This window comes from Typopeltis vanoorti, chromosome 19 (genome assembly GCF_054136105.1).
Source record: "Typopeltis vanoorti isolate ZY-2024b chromosome 19, IOZ_Tvanoo_1.0, whole genome shotgun sequence".
Lineage (NCBI taxonomy): Eukaryota > Metazoa > Arthropoda > Arachnida > Uropygi > Thelyphonidae > Typopeltis > Typopeltis vanoorti.
This window is the reverse complement of record NC_143567.1, coordinates 50371444-50387139: the sequence shown is the minus strand read 5'-3', so window position 1 is coordinate 50387139 and position 15696 is coordinate 50371444. Positions and strand designations below refer to the sequence as shown.

The 15696-nt window shown below is 34.4% G+C and overlaps 1 protein-coding gene across 1 annotated transcript in view; it reads left to right on the top strand.

The window, feature by feature from the left end:
* Window positions 1–15696, top strand: part of Dys (Dystrophin) — a 923162-nt gene that overhangs the window by 214815 nt on the left and 692651 nt on the right. Inside the window, exon 20 of the mRNA XM_090409612.1 lies at window positions 14615–14771. Coding sequence (XP_090265738.1) covers window positions 14615–14771 — 157 coding nt within the window. The remainder of the gene's footprint in view (window positions 1–14614; window positions 14772–15696) is intronic.

The following is a 15696-nucleotide window of genomic DNA, read 5'->3' as shown; positions in this document are numbered from 1 at the left end:
TGGTGTTAGTAATAACCAGTCCATGTCCTGAGCAGAAATCCAACAGATATTTGCCATTATTATTAGCTTTGCTCTTTTCTCCAAATTTTCCCAAAATATTTTTGTATGTCTCACAATCATTTCCTACTCTACTATTTAGATCCCCAACAAGGACCAACTTTTCCTTTTTCATTGTGTCAGTTGCTTTTTCTAAAGCCTCAAAAAATTCCTCCACTTCTACCTTAGTAGAACCTTCTGTGGCACCATAGGCACAAATAAGTCTCATTGTCCAGTTCCCCATTCTCATATTTGCCCACATTACTCTACTTGAGACTGACTGCCATTCAAGAAGATTAGCCTCGTATTTTGTGTTGAATACTATGGCTACTCCTTCTTTTCCTTGATTGTTATTGCCTGAATATAACATTTTGTATTTATTGCTCAGAAAGATCTCACCAGTTTTGGTCTTTTTTGTTTCAGTCACCCCTATTATGTCGATCTGGTACTTATCTAATTCCTCAGCTAGCTCCATTTCTTTGCCATTCAGGCTTCTTACGTTGATAGTACCGATCTTTAACTCTGGTGATGTTGAGTTGGGGTTTGTTTTCAGATTTGTTCCAGTAGCTGACTTTTCGCTGTTCGCCCTGGTTCCCTGGCGAAAACAACGGGGGCCTTGTTTAACCGGGCGACGCCCCAGCCGGCATGAAATTTTGTCATGTTGTACCATCATTTTTTATTTTGGTTTAACCAATAAGAATACAATTTGGTCGGCTAAATCCCAAATTGCCAGCCCATCCTTGTCCGTTCAGTATCCAAGTAGATACCCAACAGGGTGCACCACGAGAAGGTGAGGATTGGACATTAGGTCAGAAGCCCTGGTCGGTTCTCCGCATTCCTTTAAAGGCTATGTGGAGGTCTCCTCTCAGTTATACAGCTTTGACCCTTAAGCACCCCATTTTATTTTAAAAGTAAAAATAGTTACTTTTAAAATAAAATTCAATAAATAAGCAAATAAAAATTACTTCAAGTTAATCCTTTCAGAAGCATTCCACTTGTACCATTCTTAACATTTTCCCCTCATTTATTTTGAAGCATTCTCAAAAGTCTTTCTAAAAAAAAAGTGTTTTGCATGGCTGCCACTTTTCCAGCTGGCCATCTCTTTTTTTTTGGTGGCATATGTATAATTTTTTCCCTCAAAACTATTTTAGCAAATGATTGATGTTCAGAAATGAGGCCAAATAGTGAATGCAACTGTCATGGGAACAAAAGGTATTAAGCATCCACTTACCTAGCTTTTTCCCAGACTTCACCTCCCTATACAAATTTGTTGTATTCAGTTGGGATAACGAAGTATTCCTTTCTGAGTCACAGATCTTTAACACCTTTATCTCTGATTATGATATAAATCAATAAATTTCACTGCAGTTTAATGAAAAATTATTTTGCACATCTGATGACCAAAAATAGATCATCAGAAGCTTTGCTACAAACTTCATGAAATTTAGCATTCCTAAATCTTTGAATGATTTCTTAAAAACTGAAGCAATGTTATCTGTTCAGCCGATTAAAGGACATTTATGAGATGCATCTTCCAAATCTGCATTTTTGAAATTATGCACCATCAAAAAGTTTTCTTTAGAATTTTGTTTGTACATTCTGTTTTTAACATTTATCAGCTTTTTTTTATGCTGTTGTCATGTTTAAGTGAGATTTGATGTAACTTTCCTTTTTTATGTACTATGTTTTTATGTTTTTTATGTTTTTTATATTTTTTATGTTTTCCATTTACAAAACATATTTTAACTCATTAAATCAACATCATTTCCCTTGTATATATGAAGTGAATATCCATGCCTCTAGTGGTATCTAATTTTGCTGCTTTTTGATATACATGTAAAAATTAATTTTAACTGTTTTTTGATCATATCCTTGCATAATTTAATAATTATTGGCTTTTCTTGTTTGAAAATCTTTTCCAATACACAAGGAGTGTTTATAAAGTAGTGAGGCTTCTTGCATTATTCCGAATGTGAATAACACGAAGTATCTCCAGACCTGATTTTTATGCCCTTTACATGTTTTTTTTTTTTACTATTCTATACACTTTCCAAACATGCAGTATTGACATCAGCAGGTTTTGAGACACCGAAGTCAAGACTGTTCAAGAAAATATACTACTACATACATTGCATGTGGCAACTGAGGCAGCCATTTTCTTGAAGAATAAACTTTTTTTTTTTTTTTCCTGTGTATTTACCAATCAGTTTCCTTCCAAGATACTCTAATAGTAGATCTAAGGCTGTGTGTGCACTTGTGATTTTCTGTCGCTGTGATTGAAAAATCATAATTGTAACAAAATATTATGATACATTCACTTGTGACTAATATCTATTTTATCAGTCCAATTTATGCCATTAATTCTTCATAAGCACTTTGGTTCAAAACCTTTTAATCTGTGATATTCTTGTTTCCAGAATGTCACCAGAATGATCATTAAGCTACATGGGTACATTCCCATGTGGTAGATAGGGGAATTTAGTAATACAGATTCAGCTTATACAGTACTTGCAGAATGATTTGAATAGACTGGAATTGTGGCCATGGAAAAATGTGTGTCAGTTCAATGTGAGTAAATGTAAAGTCACTGAATCTATATTACCAAATCATGTCTTGTGAGATTGAGAAAAAAAAAGAATATGCTATCAAGTGAGGTGCTGTGCAAAATTTTTTAGGTGGAAGTGCATTTTTGTTTTCAAAAATGCACTTTTGGAAAAATTGGTTAGGACTCGCATTCAGAAATGGGTTGACAGTGAATCTCTATTTTGCAATGAACAACATGGATTTACTAAGGGAAGGTCTCTCTCTCTCGGATCAGCTCATGTCTGAGGACTCGTGACCTTCCTGATGATGCTTCACCATTTCTTTCTCTCCTGTGCTTCTCTTATTGCTTGTTCTAGTTTAAGTCCAGTGATTCTTGATATTTGGTCAATCCACATGTAGGGTGGTTTTCCTCTTTTTCTTTTCCCACACGGTTTACCTGGATGATTATTTTTTTCAGGCAGTTGCCTTCCCTTTTACATATGTGTCCAAAATATTGCACTCTCTTGTCAGTTATGTTTATTAGTCTTGTGTGGATATTAAGTTCTTCTAGGATACTTTTGTTTGTCCGTTTTTCTGTCCAAAACACTGTTAACAATCTTCTTCAGCACCAGAGCTCGAACGCCTCAATTCTTCTTCTGTCATCTTTTTTCATTGTCCAAGATTCAAAAGCATAGAGAAAGATTGAATAAACTAAGATTTCTACAAGCTTAATTTTGGTGTTTCCAAATCACTTTCTTAGCAAGTGTTGTTCTTCTTCTTATCTCTTTTTTACATCCATCTTTTTTTGTTATTATCACTCCAGGGTAATTGAAATTGCAGACAATTTCAATTCCTTCTACATCTATCTCTTCTGCATTGTTTAAAACCATTATTTTGGTTTTGTCTCGATTTATTCGTAAACCATGGCTTAAGCTTTGCCATTCTAATTGATTTAGGATGGATTTTAATTCCTGTTCATTTGTTGCTATTATCACTGTGTCATCTGCGTATCATAGGTTAGTGAATGTTTGGCACCTAATTTAATGCCTCCATTCTACTTTTCTAGAGATTTTTTCATTATAGTTTTGCTGTAAAGGTTGAATAGTAATGATGAGAGTATGCATCCTTGTCTTGAACCTTTTTCAAACTGGAACAGGGGACACTGAGTTTTCAATTCTTACTGTTGCTTGATTTTGTTGATATAAGTCCTTTATGAGGGTTACTAGATGGTTTGGTATTCCTGATTCTTGCATGATGTCCCATAAAATATCCCATCTTATACAGTCAGAGGCCTTGGTAACAATGTTGCCATTGAACTAGACAAGGGGGAATGGTAGAATACAGCATGGTAGACTGTTGCATAAATTGGAGAAAATGGGTTTGGGTTATACAATATTAGCATGGATAAGAAGATGGCTGACCGACAGATATCAAAAAGTGGTATATGGGGAATCTGAGTCAGACAAGGTTTAAGGTAACAAGTGGTGTGCCACAATGATCAGTGCTTGGTCCACTGCTATTCTATCTGTCCATTAATGATATTGGGAAGGATTTGACAAGCAACATACAGCTATTTGCTGATGATGCAAAGATAGGTATGGTAATCAGAAATGCTGCTGATATATAGTACTTGCAGAATAATTTGAATAGGCTGGAATTGTAGGTGTCAGTTCAATGTGAGTAAATGTAAAGTCATTCACTTCAGCATAATTAGATATCCAATGTATTATATTTGTGGGATTAGACTAGAAATAACTGATGAGACTAGGGATCTTGGAGTGTTAATAGATAAGAAGTTGAAGTTTAGGGGCCATATGGCAAAGATTGCAAATACAACTCAAAAGATAATTGCAATATTGAAATGAACGTTCACATGTAGGATGTTATTTGCCTCTTTACAAGGCCTTGATAAGACCTCACTTGGACTATTATGCGCAAGTTTTGTCTCCTGGTTTTCATGGTGATTCTGATATATTGGAGAGAGCACAAAGGAGATTATTAAAAATGATATCAGGATTGTGGAATGCTGATTATGAAGACAGATTGAGAATTTGTAGACTGCTCACACTAGCAAACAGGAGAAAGAGGGGTGATATGAATGAGATTTACAAACTTCTGAAAGGATCATACACGATTTCAATTGCTGGAATTTTTCAATTTATGGAGGGTGGGGAAAGAATGAGAGGGCATCCTTGGAGGCTGAGGCCGCCAAGAAGGGTGTGAGGGCTAGATTTTTGTCTCAGAGGGCGGTGAATGATTGGAATGGATTGCCATTGGATGTTGTAAGTGCAAGCAGTGTGAATGAATTCAAGAATAAATATTTGGCCTCCCTCGATGAGTCTCTGACTCCCTGGAGGTCTCTCTTAATAATAATAAAAACATGACTATTGTTTCATTCTCATTCTAATGTCTAATCCAAGATGACATGATTACAAGAGTCAAATTTCACTGTCCTTCTTTTGCTTGTCACTGAGATCAATGAGAGCACACCATGCACATCTTGGCCAATTTTTATTATGAACTTTTTTTTGTGATTCCCACCTATGAAAATGAAAGGTTGTAAACTTATAGTACATTAGAACCATGAGTGAGTAGGGTGTTGTGTGTGTGTGTGTGTGTGTGTGTGTGTGTGTGTGTGTGTGTGTGTGTGTGTTACATAATCCGAAAGCACTGCTATAGAAACTAATGAAACCTTTTCAACCCCCCCCCCTTCCACTTAAGTGGGGCAGTAGTCTCGCACCATGCAGTGAAATTCATCTCCCACTTCCTCATCTCCTCAAGACAATCACAAATGTCACTGACAATGGGATTTGAACCAACAGCAGCTATTTCACTACTACACCATTGAATACATAACTTGTCAATCAAGTTTATTATAACCAGATATCACTATCCTGGATATCAAAAAGGCTTCTGGTCCTGATGGTATGCTGCATGTTATGCTCAAGAGATGTGCTCCAGAACTAACAGATGTTCTTTATAATTTCTGCAACTCAATTATACCCAACTGGCATCCACTCAACATCATGGAAGTAAGTCCAAATTTAGCCAATTGATGTGAGGAACCTTTATCTGGTCTGTTTTGATGAAAGGTGAGTTAGCAGGTCTCATAGAAGTAAGGTTTTTTTTTTTCACCTGGAAACTCGGGTTTTTCGTTCCCCAGAACAGGCAAACCGGACCCGTGAACACGCATCGATTGCAGTCATGAATATGTCCCAGCCATATGCCGGTCCCGAGCCCGGATAAAATTGGGGGTTGGGGAAAGCAGTGGTGAACTACCCTGTAAAAATCTCACCAAGAATACTTTGTGGGCAATGCCTACAAGGTCACCTACGGTCAGAAATGATTAAAAGGGAAATAGCAGCAGCAGCAGTACTGTTGGACTTTGCTAAGGCATTTGATAGGATACTACATGAAAGGCTATTGCATAAACTAGAAATTATGGGATTGTAATATAAACTATTATATTATCTTGGATTATATATTATTATATATTATCTTGAATAAGTGGGTGGCTGATGGACAGGTATTAGAATATGGTATATGGGGGATGTGAATCTGCCAGATCTAAGGTGACCAGTGATATGTCTCGGGGATCAGTCTTTAGACTATTGTTGTTTAATCTATATATTAATATATATTAATGATATTGGAAAAGGTCTGACAGGAGATCTTCAGGTGTTTGCTGATGATGTAAAGATAGGCAGGCAATCAGAGATGCTACTGAATGTACAGCATTTACAGGGTGATTTAAATAGGCTGGAAGTGTGAGTAAACCATGATGGCTGTCAATTCATTGTTAGTAAATGTAAAGTTAGGCACTTTGGCATGATGCAGACAGCAGTATATTATATTGGTTGGATTATGCTTGGAGTAACTGACAAGGCTAGAGATCTTAGAGGTATTGTGGATAGAAAGTTGAAGTTCAAAGGTCACATAACAAATATAACTCAGAGGATAATTGCAATGTTGAAACAAACATTGACATGTAAGGATATGGAAGCCATTTTGCCTCTTTACAAGGACTTGATATGAGTGAACCTTGACTACTGTGTGCAGATTTGTTCTTCTGGGTTCCAAAGGAATAAAGAAGCTGCAGAAAGGCTGCAAAGAAGAATTACAAAGATTATATTGGGATTATGGAAAATGTAGATTATGAAGATGGATTGAGAGTATGTGTACTGCAAGCATCCTTCTTTCTTTTGTCTACCAGAGTCTGCAGTCCACATACTCTCAAATAGATCTCAATCTATGATAGAGTTCTATAAACTTTTGAGAGGGTGCTGTGGAATATTGATAGATAAAATTTTTCATTATATGGAAATTGGAGAGAGGACAAGGGGACGTCTGTGGAAATTAAGTTTGTGTGCAGTTAAGAAAGATGCAAAAGCTAGATTTTTCTCTCACAGAAGTGTGAGTGAGTGTAACAGTTTGCCTGTTGAAGTAGTGAGTGCGTCCAGTGTGAATGAGTTTAAGAGAAAGTATGCCAGCTAGTTCGGGTGCTGTATGGCTGCCCTTGATGAGTCCTTGTGACCACCTTGAAGTATAATATTAATGATAATAATAATAAATGGTACAGTTGGAAGTAAAGACACCACTTCATTATGAACAGTGTTCTAATCCTGGCATGGAGCATGAAGCTTTTTAAAAATCTTTTCAACTGAGTTTCAAAACTAAGTGGTCTTAGACAAGGTTTGTAGGGATTTCTTTTCTTAGAAATCTTAATTTCCCCTTATGGACATACAGATAGGGTCCCCCCCCCACACACACAATGCTGTCTGGTTCTAGTTGTCTTGACTGTAACTCACCACAGTCAGTCACGTTTTATAGAATCCATTCTTTTTAGGAATATTTTCTAAGTGACATTACAACTGTTGGCTGCAGTATTTGTTTATCACCTATACTGAGAAGATTTATTGCATATGGCTGAGGTAATTTTGTTTTAGTGCAGTATGTTTTTATGTTCTATAAATTTTAACGAGCTGTACCTCTATCCAGACAACTTTTATCCTTCACACTATGGTAATACTAGATAGAAAAACAGAAATATTGATGCTGTTCACTAGTTTAGTAGTTTAGTTCATAAATTTGCATTTATTTGATGGTGGCACTCACCACTTTCAGTGAATCGTATCCAGAAATGTTTTATGAGGTTTGCAAACAATATGAACAAATAATTCTACCTTTGAATGCTCCATACTGATGGAATTGCATGTAACCACTGTGAACATTAGCTAAAGAACTAAATCATATTAGAAGTTTAGATATTTATGGCAGATTGTGGAGGATTTATATTATTATTATTATTATTCGAGACCTCCATGGAGTCATAAGACTCATCATGGAAGGCCATCTTAAACAAGACAAAGTCTATCATACCATTCTTTAAATTCATTTACTGTTCCTGATCTCGTTATCCTCTCAGGATAGAATAGCGACATCAGGAATGACCCCTTGTCCTTGCCCCTTCCTCCCTGAATCCATATTGGTGCATGTACAATAATAATAATAATAATCTGGAAGGTTTTAGGTGGTTTGTTTTTACCACATTTGATCTATTTCTTCCTTGCCTTTTCATGGTTATTGTTTTGTTGAAATTGAGAGGGATGTGGATATAAAGGAAGTCATTAATTCTTTTCTAACCACACATATGAAAAATTTTGCCCGTCTTTTCTGTAGATTGTGGTCTCTCAGTCTCCCCCAGCCATACCACTATGGACTCTTGTAGGATGCTAGTGGCTATCAGGTTATTTGCTTACTAATCTAGAATACTTCTTAAGCATCACCCTAAGGTTTGGTCCAGTATACTGTTTAGCAGTCAGTTGTAGAGTAACTGACTGCTAAACTGTTTTAAAGCTTTTACCTTGAAAAAGAAAAAAAAAATCCTAGGTGTGATATCTGGAAACATCAGTCATTATTACTATGCCATTATTACTCATATTACTCTGATAACATCATTTATATTGCTTGCTGGAAGAAATGTAAAAAAAAAAAAAAAAAAAAAAAATACAAATGTGTTTGCTCTGAGTTTCGGACATGGTTTTTGATCACTTTACACTTCTGGTTAGCAAAGTGATTTTATTCAACTGGGTAATGAAGCTCATCTGTCACCTAGTGGTATTGAGTATATCACATAGGATTAGCCTTTTTTCTCTGAGGAATGTGGACATCACATCTCAAACCTGCTGACATTAATTTACTCTTAGATATGTAGTTTCCTCCAGTAGGTTGAAGATTTGGTTTCTGCAGACCAACAAGCCTTTGCTAAAGTTCAGCATACTTCACATTGTGGTGTCCTGAATATCCATTTGATATGTGTTTCAGATATCTGAAGTTTAGCTCTTGGCCCTGCAGTCATGCCATCTATCTTGAGAGAGATGTCTTCATCCATCTTTTATGTAAATCAGATAGCAAGTTCTCAGTAATGGGGCTAATAAAGCGATGTTCTGAAATATCATATCAAGTGATATTTCAGGATATTGCTTGTAATTTTTACAAGGAACATGCCAATTTTTGTTGTACAGCTAATGGAAATTGTCAGTTATATTTGAAAATTCATTCCAAGTGCGATAAAAAGTGAAATTGCATGAGAATCAAAATTTTTGAGCATTTAATGTGAAAATGGAGTTTAGTAAAGAGTCATAGTGAACTTGCCAGCCTGGTATTAACAAACCTGGTCTTCAACCAGCAGGCTGCATTTGAATCCTGCCATGGGCATGGATGTTTTGTGATTATCTTTAGATGAGAAATTATTTGTATATCTCATTATTAGACAACTGCTCTGTTTATTGGGGGCCTAAAGTGGCTTGAAAGAGTTCCATATTTAATCTTGCCAGTCTGGTTGGCCGAGTGGTTAGCATATCTGCTCCCCAGCCAAAAGGCTGCAGGTTCGAATCCTGCCGTGGGCATGGGTGTTTGTGATTGTCTGTGAAAGTACTAGTGGTGGTAGATGATGAAGTAGTGAGTAGTGATGAAGTAGGTGGAGTAGTGAGACGAGGAGTTGTAGAGTAGATGTCCTCCCTCGATGAGTCTTTGGACTCCCTGGAGGTGTGATGTAATAATAATAATCTCTAGAGCAGATTTCCAGATTATGTAATAAATATAAATAAAATTTTAGAATATTATATAAAATCCCTAGCCCACCATGGTATTAATGTGCTGTAGGATTACATTAGTAGATTATATTGACATGGCTCATTTAATCTTGTTCCTCTATAGTATAGTGCACACTAAAAATGTGTTATTGCTTATACCATTATACCATACATAAACATGTATCTGACAAGGATTGCTTCTTTATTCATGTTTGTTGAGAGGTTCTTGTGTGACAGTTTTTTTTTTTTTTTAATAAATGTTACATATATCTTGTTGCCATCACCTTCTCCATCTCTTTTCCATTCATTCCCTTCTTTACAATTTAAACTACAGGTAACCCTTGTATAACGCGGATGTTAAGTTCCACAGAAATGTCCCATTATATAAATCGCATTATGCGAGACTCAGATCACATAGAAAAAGTAGGGTTATGTTCTTATCGTTTTTTTTTTTTAATTATATAAACAACAATGACATATCCAACAAAAAAAAAATAATATTTTTATTTAATTCAGGTAATTCATGTAAGTTAAGAAAACATATAAACTATGAAACAAATACATAGTATAAGCTTATAAAAATACAAATTATGCGTAAACTTCATTGCACATAATGCATCATGCATAATGTTTTAGCAAAAAAAAATAAAAATAAAATGCATATTTTAATTACCATCACTGTCTTCAAAAATAACATTTCGTAGATGTTCTTTATTTACGAGGGGCCAGACGTCGTCATCACTTGAATCTCTTGTATATGATTTGTATAATCCTCATTGCATACTTCAGCTGGTTTAGTTATCAAGAAGTCAGTAATCAGACCTTGCTTACCACTATGCTGCAATTTTTATTAAGTTCATAATATGGAGCTAAACAAATATTCAATTGTCTCGTGAATTTTCCGGAGCGCTCCATTGAGGGATTATTATCCATAAAATAACTTCCTAACGTTCTTGCCAAGTCCTTCTGCTAATTTCTTTAAACTGAATTCTTTAACGGAGTCATCACAAGCAGAATTTTTGGCAGAACTTTCCCTGCCATTTGGTTCGATGTCATCTATTAATTGTACCAGTTTATCCTCATTTAAATCTATTTCCCCATCAATTAATTCACTAATTTCGTTTTCAACCATATCGTGAAAGCCCTCTTTTGCAATATGGTTGAAAGTAGCCATTACTATGAAAACAAAATTTTTACATAAAAAAGCATTACACATTAATTATGTATGTAACTCACCAGAAAATAAAGTGCTCAGCTTGAGATTAATACACTTATGATTTTTAATGCACTTTTCTGGCAGAAAACGAAGATAATTTTCAACAATAAACACTTTATACAGTAAACAATTGACGTGCGTGCGTGCTAAAGGGTATTTCCCCTAATATAAATTCGCTACTTATAACCTTATAACTACATGCACGATATGGGCAGACGCAAATTTAACGAAGATAAAATTTGATATTTAAGTTGCATGGTGAAAAATATATGACAAGATAAAGGGTTACTACAATTTGTATACCCGTTATATCGAAACCGTGTTGTATAAGTACAGCGTTATACGAGGGTTACCTGTATTTTCTCTTTGCTTGAAACTTTATACAAAGGATCATTATCACTAAATCTTGTTTGGCATCAGTGTCGTGTAATTCATAGAATGTTTATAAACTAAATGACGGCAACAGGCCTGGCCAAGTAGGTTTGAATTCTTTGAGTTAACTATTGAACAAATAGTATTGGTTCAATTTCTGTTTTCTTTTAGTGTATACATAACCTGGCTAGCTGATTGAATAGTATTGCTACTCTCTAACAACCAACAAGCCATGGATTTGAATTCCACTGTGACATGGATGTTTTTGAGTGGCTCTAGGTGGTAGACAGTTCTCATTGCCTCCAGTTGCAGAACCAGATTATTTAACCTTAGCAAATTTCTGAATATGTAATATTGAATATATATAATATATTCAAATTAATTGAATATATTATATATATTCAATATAATATTGAATATATACAATATATTCAATATTATAGAATATATTATATATATTCTATAATATTGAATGACTTGAACCAAGGTTAAAATAAAAACTTTATTTGCATGACTAATTTATTTTAACCTCTGTTCAAGTCATTCAATATTATAGAATATGTTATCAAACCGAGTAAATCTTCAAATGAACACACACACACACACACACACATATATATATTTATAAAGAGATTTAATGACTAAAACCGAGAATAATTTGTAAGGCTTTAATGACATAAAACACGTTTCAGCTTTTGACGGCCTTCTTCAGGTGTCTTCTAAAAATAGGAAACAGCAATAAAAACACTGAAGTTTAAAACTGAGAAGCACAGGAAAATTGCAGTACATAATTGACATGAAAAAAAATGTATTTACATTTAAGTTGTTCTTTCGAACAATCCTGACGATGAACACCAGGGGCATTCAGTCTGCTGGGATAGATCCGAAAACATCTTTCGTTGCCATGATGAGTTTGAAAGAAAAATTGTGGAGTCCAGAGAAATCATCCTTAATCGTGAACATTTAAATAACAATTTGAGCTACAACATCCCTGATAGCCACTCTGCTGTTGTTCAGTATTGGCGTTCACGAGAGTATGCAAGCATGCACTCAACAAACAATGCCACGTTTGAAAGAACAACTTAAATGTAAATACAACGTTTTTTCATATCAATTATGTACTGCAATTTTCCTGTGCTTCTCAGTTTTAAACTTTAGTGTTTTTATTGCTGTTTCCTATTTTTAAAAGACACCTGAACAACTTAAATGTAAGTTGTTCAGGAACAACTTATAGTCTAAAACAACTTAAATGTAAATACAACGTGTTTTCATGTCAATTATGTACTGCAATTTTCCTGTGTTTCTCAGTTTTAAACTTTAGTGTTTTTATTGCTGTTTCCTATTTTTAGAAGACACCTGAAGAAGGCTGTCAAAAGCCGAAACTAGTCGTGTTTTATATCATTAAAGTCTTACAATTATTCTCGGTTTTGTCATTAAATCTCTTTATAAAAATGTATCAAAACAACCGAGTCAATGAATGATATAATCACGTAATCACAAGAAAGATATTTATTTAACCAAATATTTCGGTCTGGAAATAGCAGACCATCGTCGGTGGTATTACAAGAACAGTTTAAAAAATATACAAGCTAGAATACTAACAATAGATCGTTGAAATTAGAACATGCCGCGTGATGTTATATCACTAAGTATGAAACGAAATATTTTGAAGTAGAAACATGATTGAATTTGCTATTAAAAAAAAAAAAAAATTATTAATGAGTAATCTTGATTAGGCTTTCCCAGATTTTTGATATAGATATGCAGTCATTACGATTCAGGTTGGGATGATGGAGCAAGGCCTCCACGCTTTCCTTGAACAAACGTTCGAACCTATAACGGGATCTATGTAAGAGGCGCGTTTTGGACCAAAGGATGCTGTGGTCAGTTTCAATCCCGTGTTGAGCCAAACCAGACTTTTCAGGTTTATTGTGAAGAATGGATGATCGATGTTCTTGGATTCTTTTTTCAAGAGAACGTCCAGTCTGTCCAAAGTAAGAGAGATCACAGTTGCAAGGAATTTGATAAACTCCAGGAAGAGATAAAGTTGAGCGTTTGTCTTTAGGAGAAGGAAAATGAGAAGACAATTTGTTAATAGGAGAATACGTAGCTGTTAAATCATATTTCTTCAGAATTCTTGCGATAGGTTCTGAAATACCGGAGATATAAGGAATAGGTACTCGACGTATTGAATCTTTGTTGTTTTGTGGAGGATTATAAGATGTAAGAAGACGTTGAATACTTTTTTCAGAAAAGCCATTGAGTTTCATGTGTTGCTGGATAGTAGAAAGTTCTTTCTGTAGATAATCAAAAAGAACGTCTAAAAAAGATAACAACCAGTTATCTTTTTTAGACGTTCTCCTCATCCGATCATCTTCAAATATTCTTACAACTACAGTATACAGGAAACCAACATTCACAGGTCGTTATATTCTGAAAGAATCAGCCCATCATCCATGTCATAAAACAGGAATTATAAAATGTCTCATCAAAAGAGCCAAAACTAATTGTTCTACTTTTGATTATCTACAGAAAGAACTTTCTACTATCCAGCAACACATGAAACTCATGTACCACCTTACCCCAGTCCTGAAGATATTTTCAGGTGCAAACTTTGTTTGCTCACACTTGGATAAAGGATTAAACTAAATTTATTATACTCTAACCAAGTGAAAAATAAACTTTAAACTTTCAAGAGCATAAAAAGAGTGCTCATGAATAGTCTAAATGAGAATGATAGCATTCCTGAAAAGCAAATTAATAGGGGAAAAATATTAGTAACTATATGGTAGAGCCTGTTGTTTTTATTTACAAGGAATACCAAATATAATAATGTATAATAAGAATTATCCAGATATAATAAGTGTAATAGAGGTATGATGTTCCCATATTAATAACTATATGGTAGAGCCTGTTGTTTTTATTTACAAGGAATACCAAATATAATAATGTATAATAAGAATTATCCAGATATAATAAGTGTAATAGAGGTATGATGTTCCCCAGGTCTGGAGTAGCAATTTAAAGTATTCTGCTAAGAGTTGAATACTACATAAAGAGGTTGCATTATTACTTGTCATCTAATGCAAGAGTAGACCATAATGTTTAACATATACACATCTGTCTGAAGGTACAGTTGGAGCAGGGATTGAAGAATGCACACATATATTCCACATTTTTTGTTGACAAGAGTTGAGCATCAGTTAACCAGATATCCAACTCTGCATATCAAACCAAAAGTCATCCAGTGAATTATAAAATGTATTAACTACAAATTATTTATTTTTATTTTATGTCTACCACAGATATTTAAGTACTTTATGAAAATGTGTATATTGTATAGTTAGATAATTATCTGTTATGTTTTTTTCAGTTGCGATTAAAATCTTTACATGGTCAAGAAGATAAGTTATCCAAACTAAAAGAAAGAAAGTATCATTTACAGAAGTCATCATCTTCTTCCTACTTTCCCATTCTACAAGAAATAGAGAGGTTTTGCCAACAATGGGATGGTACAATATGCAAACTTGGTAAGAAGATGAGTGAATGATTGATTGCTCATTGGCCTTATTCTGATGTATGCATTATGTTTTATTATCATGTGAACTGTGGCTACTGAGTTTACTGTTATTTTATGAAATGTATCACTATAATCATATTTATAATATGTATTCTCAAGGGAGTGTACAGAATACTTTTAATAAAGAGGTTGCATTATTACTTCTCATTGACAGTTTTTCTTCAAATTAGTCTGTTATCTGTCATGACTTCAATATTGTCACATCTGTTTTTTTTTTTTTCATCCTGGCAACAAACACCTGGTTAGTGAACCTTTCTTTTTCCCATTCTAAGAAAGGGAATTAGAAAAAATACATTTCTGAATGCTAACAATATTAAGTTCCCCAATATTTTCATTTTCAATATGATACTACACAATATCTTTCATAACTGTTATATTTGTTTCGGTTTCATATTGCAAGTGTTCTTGTAATTTAGTGTTCGTGTAAAATTAGCGATTTGTATCTGTTTTGTTATGTTTTTTCATCAGAAAATTAGAGTATTATAGTGTATTAGTGTAGATTTTTATGTTTTTAAGAATAATAGTATATTTATAACATTTTGATATTTATTGTTATATTGTTGGCATGGCACCAAAGCAATGAACAATGACGGCAAAGACCACGTTGTCCACCAATTTGAATTTGCGGGATATTATTCAGTGCAGTGTATGTGAAATGTATGTGTTGAGAAAATTAAAGAATATGTAGAAGGAAATTAAAACTGGAGAGATGATATATATTAAGTGTTTTAAAAGTTAGTAAGTGTTAGGTGATGAGAATTCAACAAATACTGATGATGTTAATAATGTCGAACAACATTGAAAAACTGCAGAAGCGGCAAGAGTTAAGCAGGGCTGAAAAATGAAAGAGGGAGGTGCTTCGAAAGAATAATAAA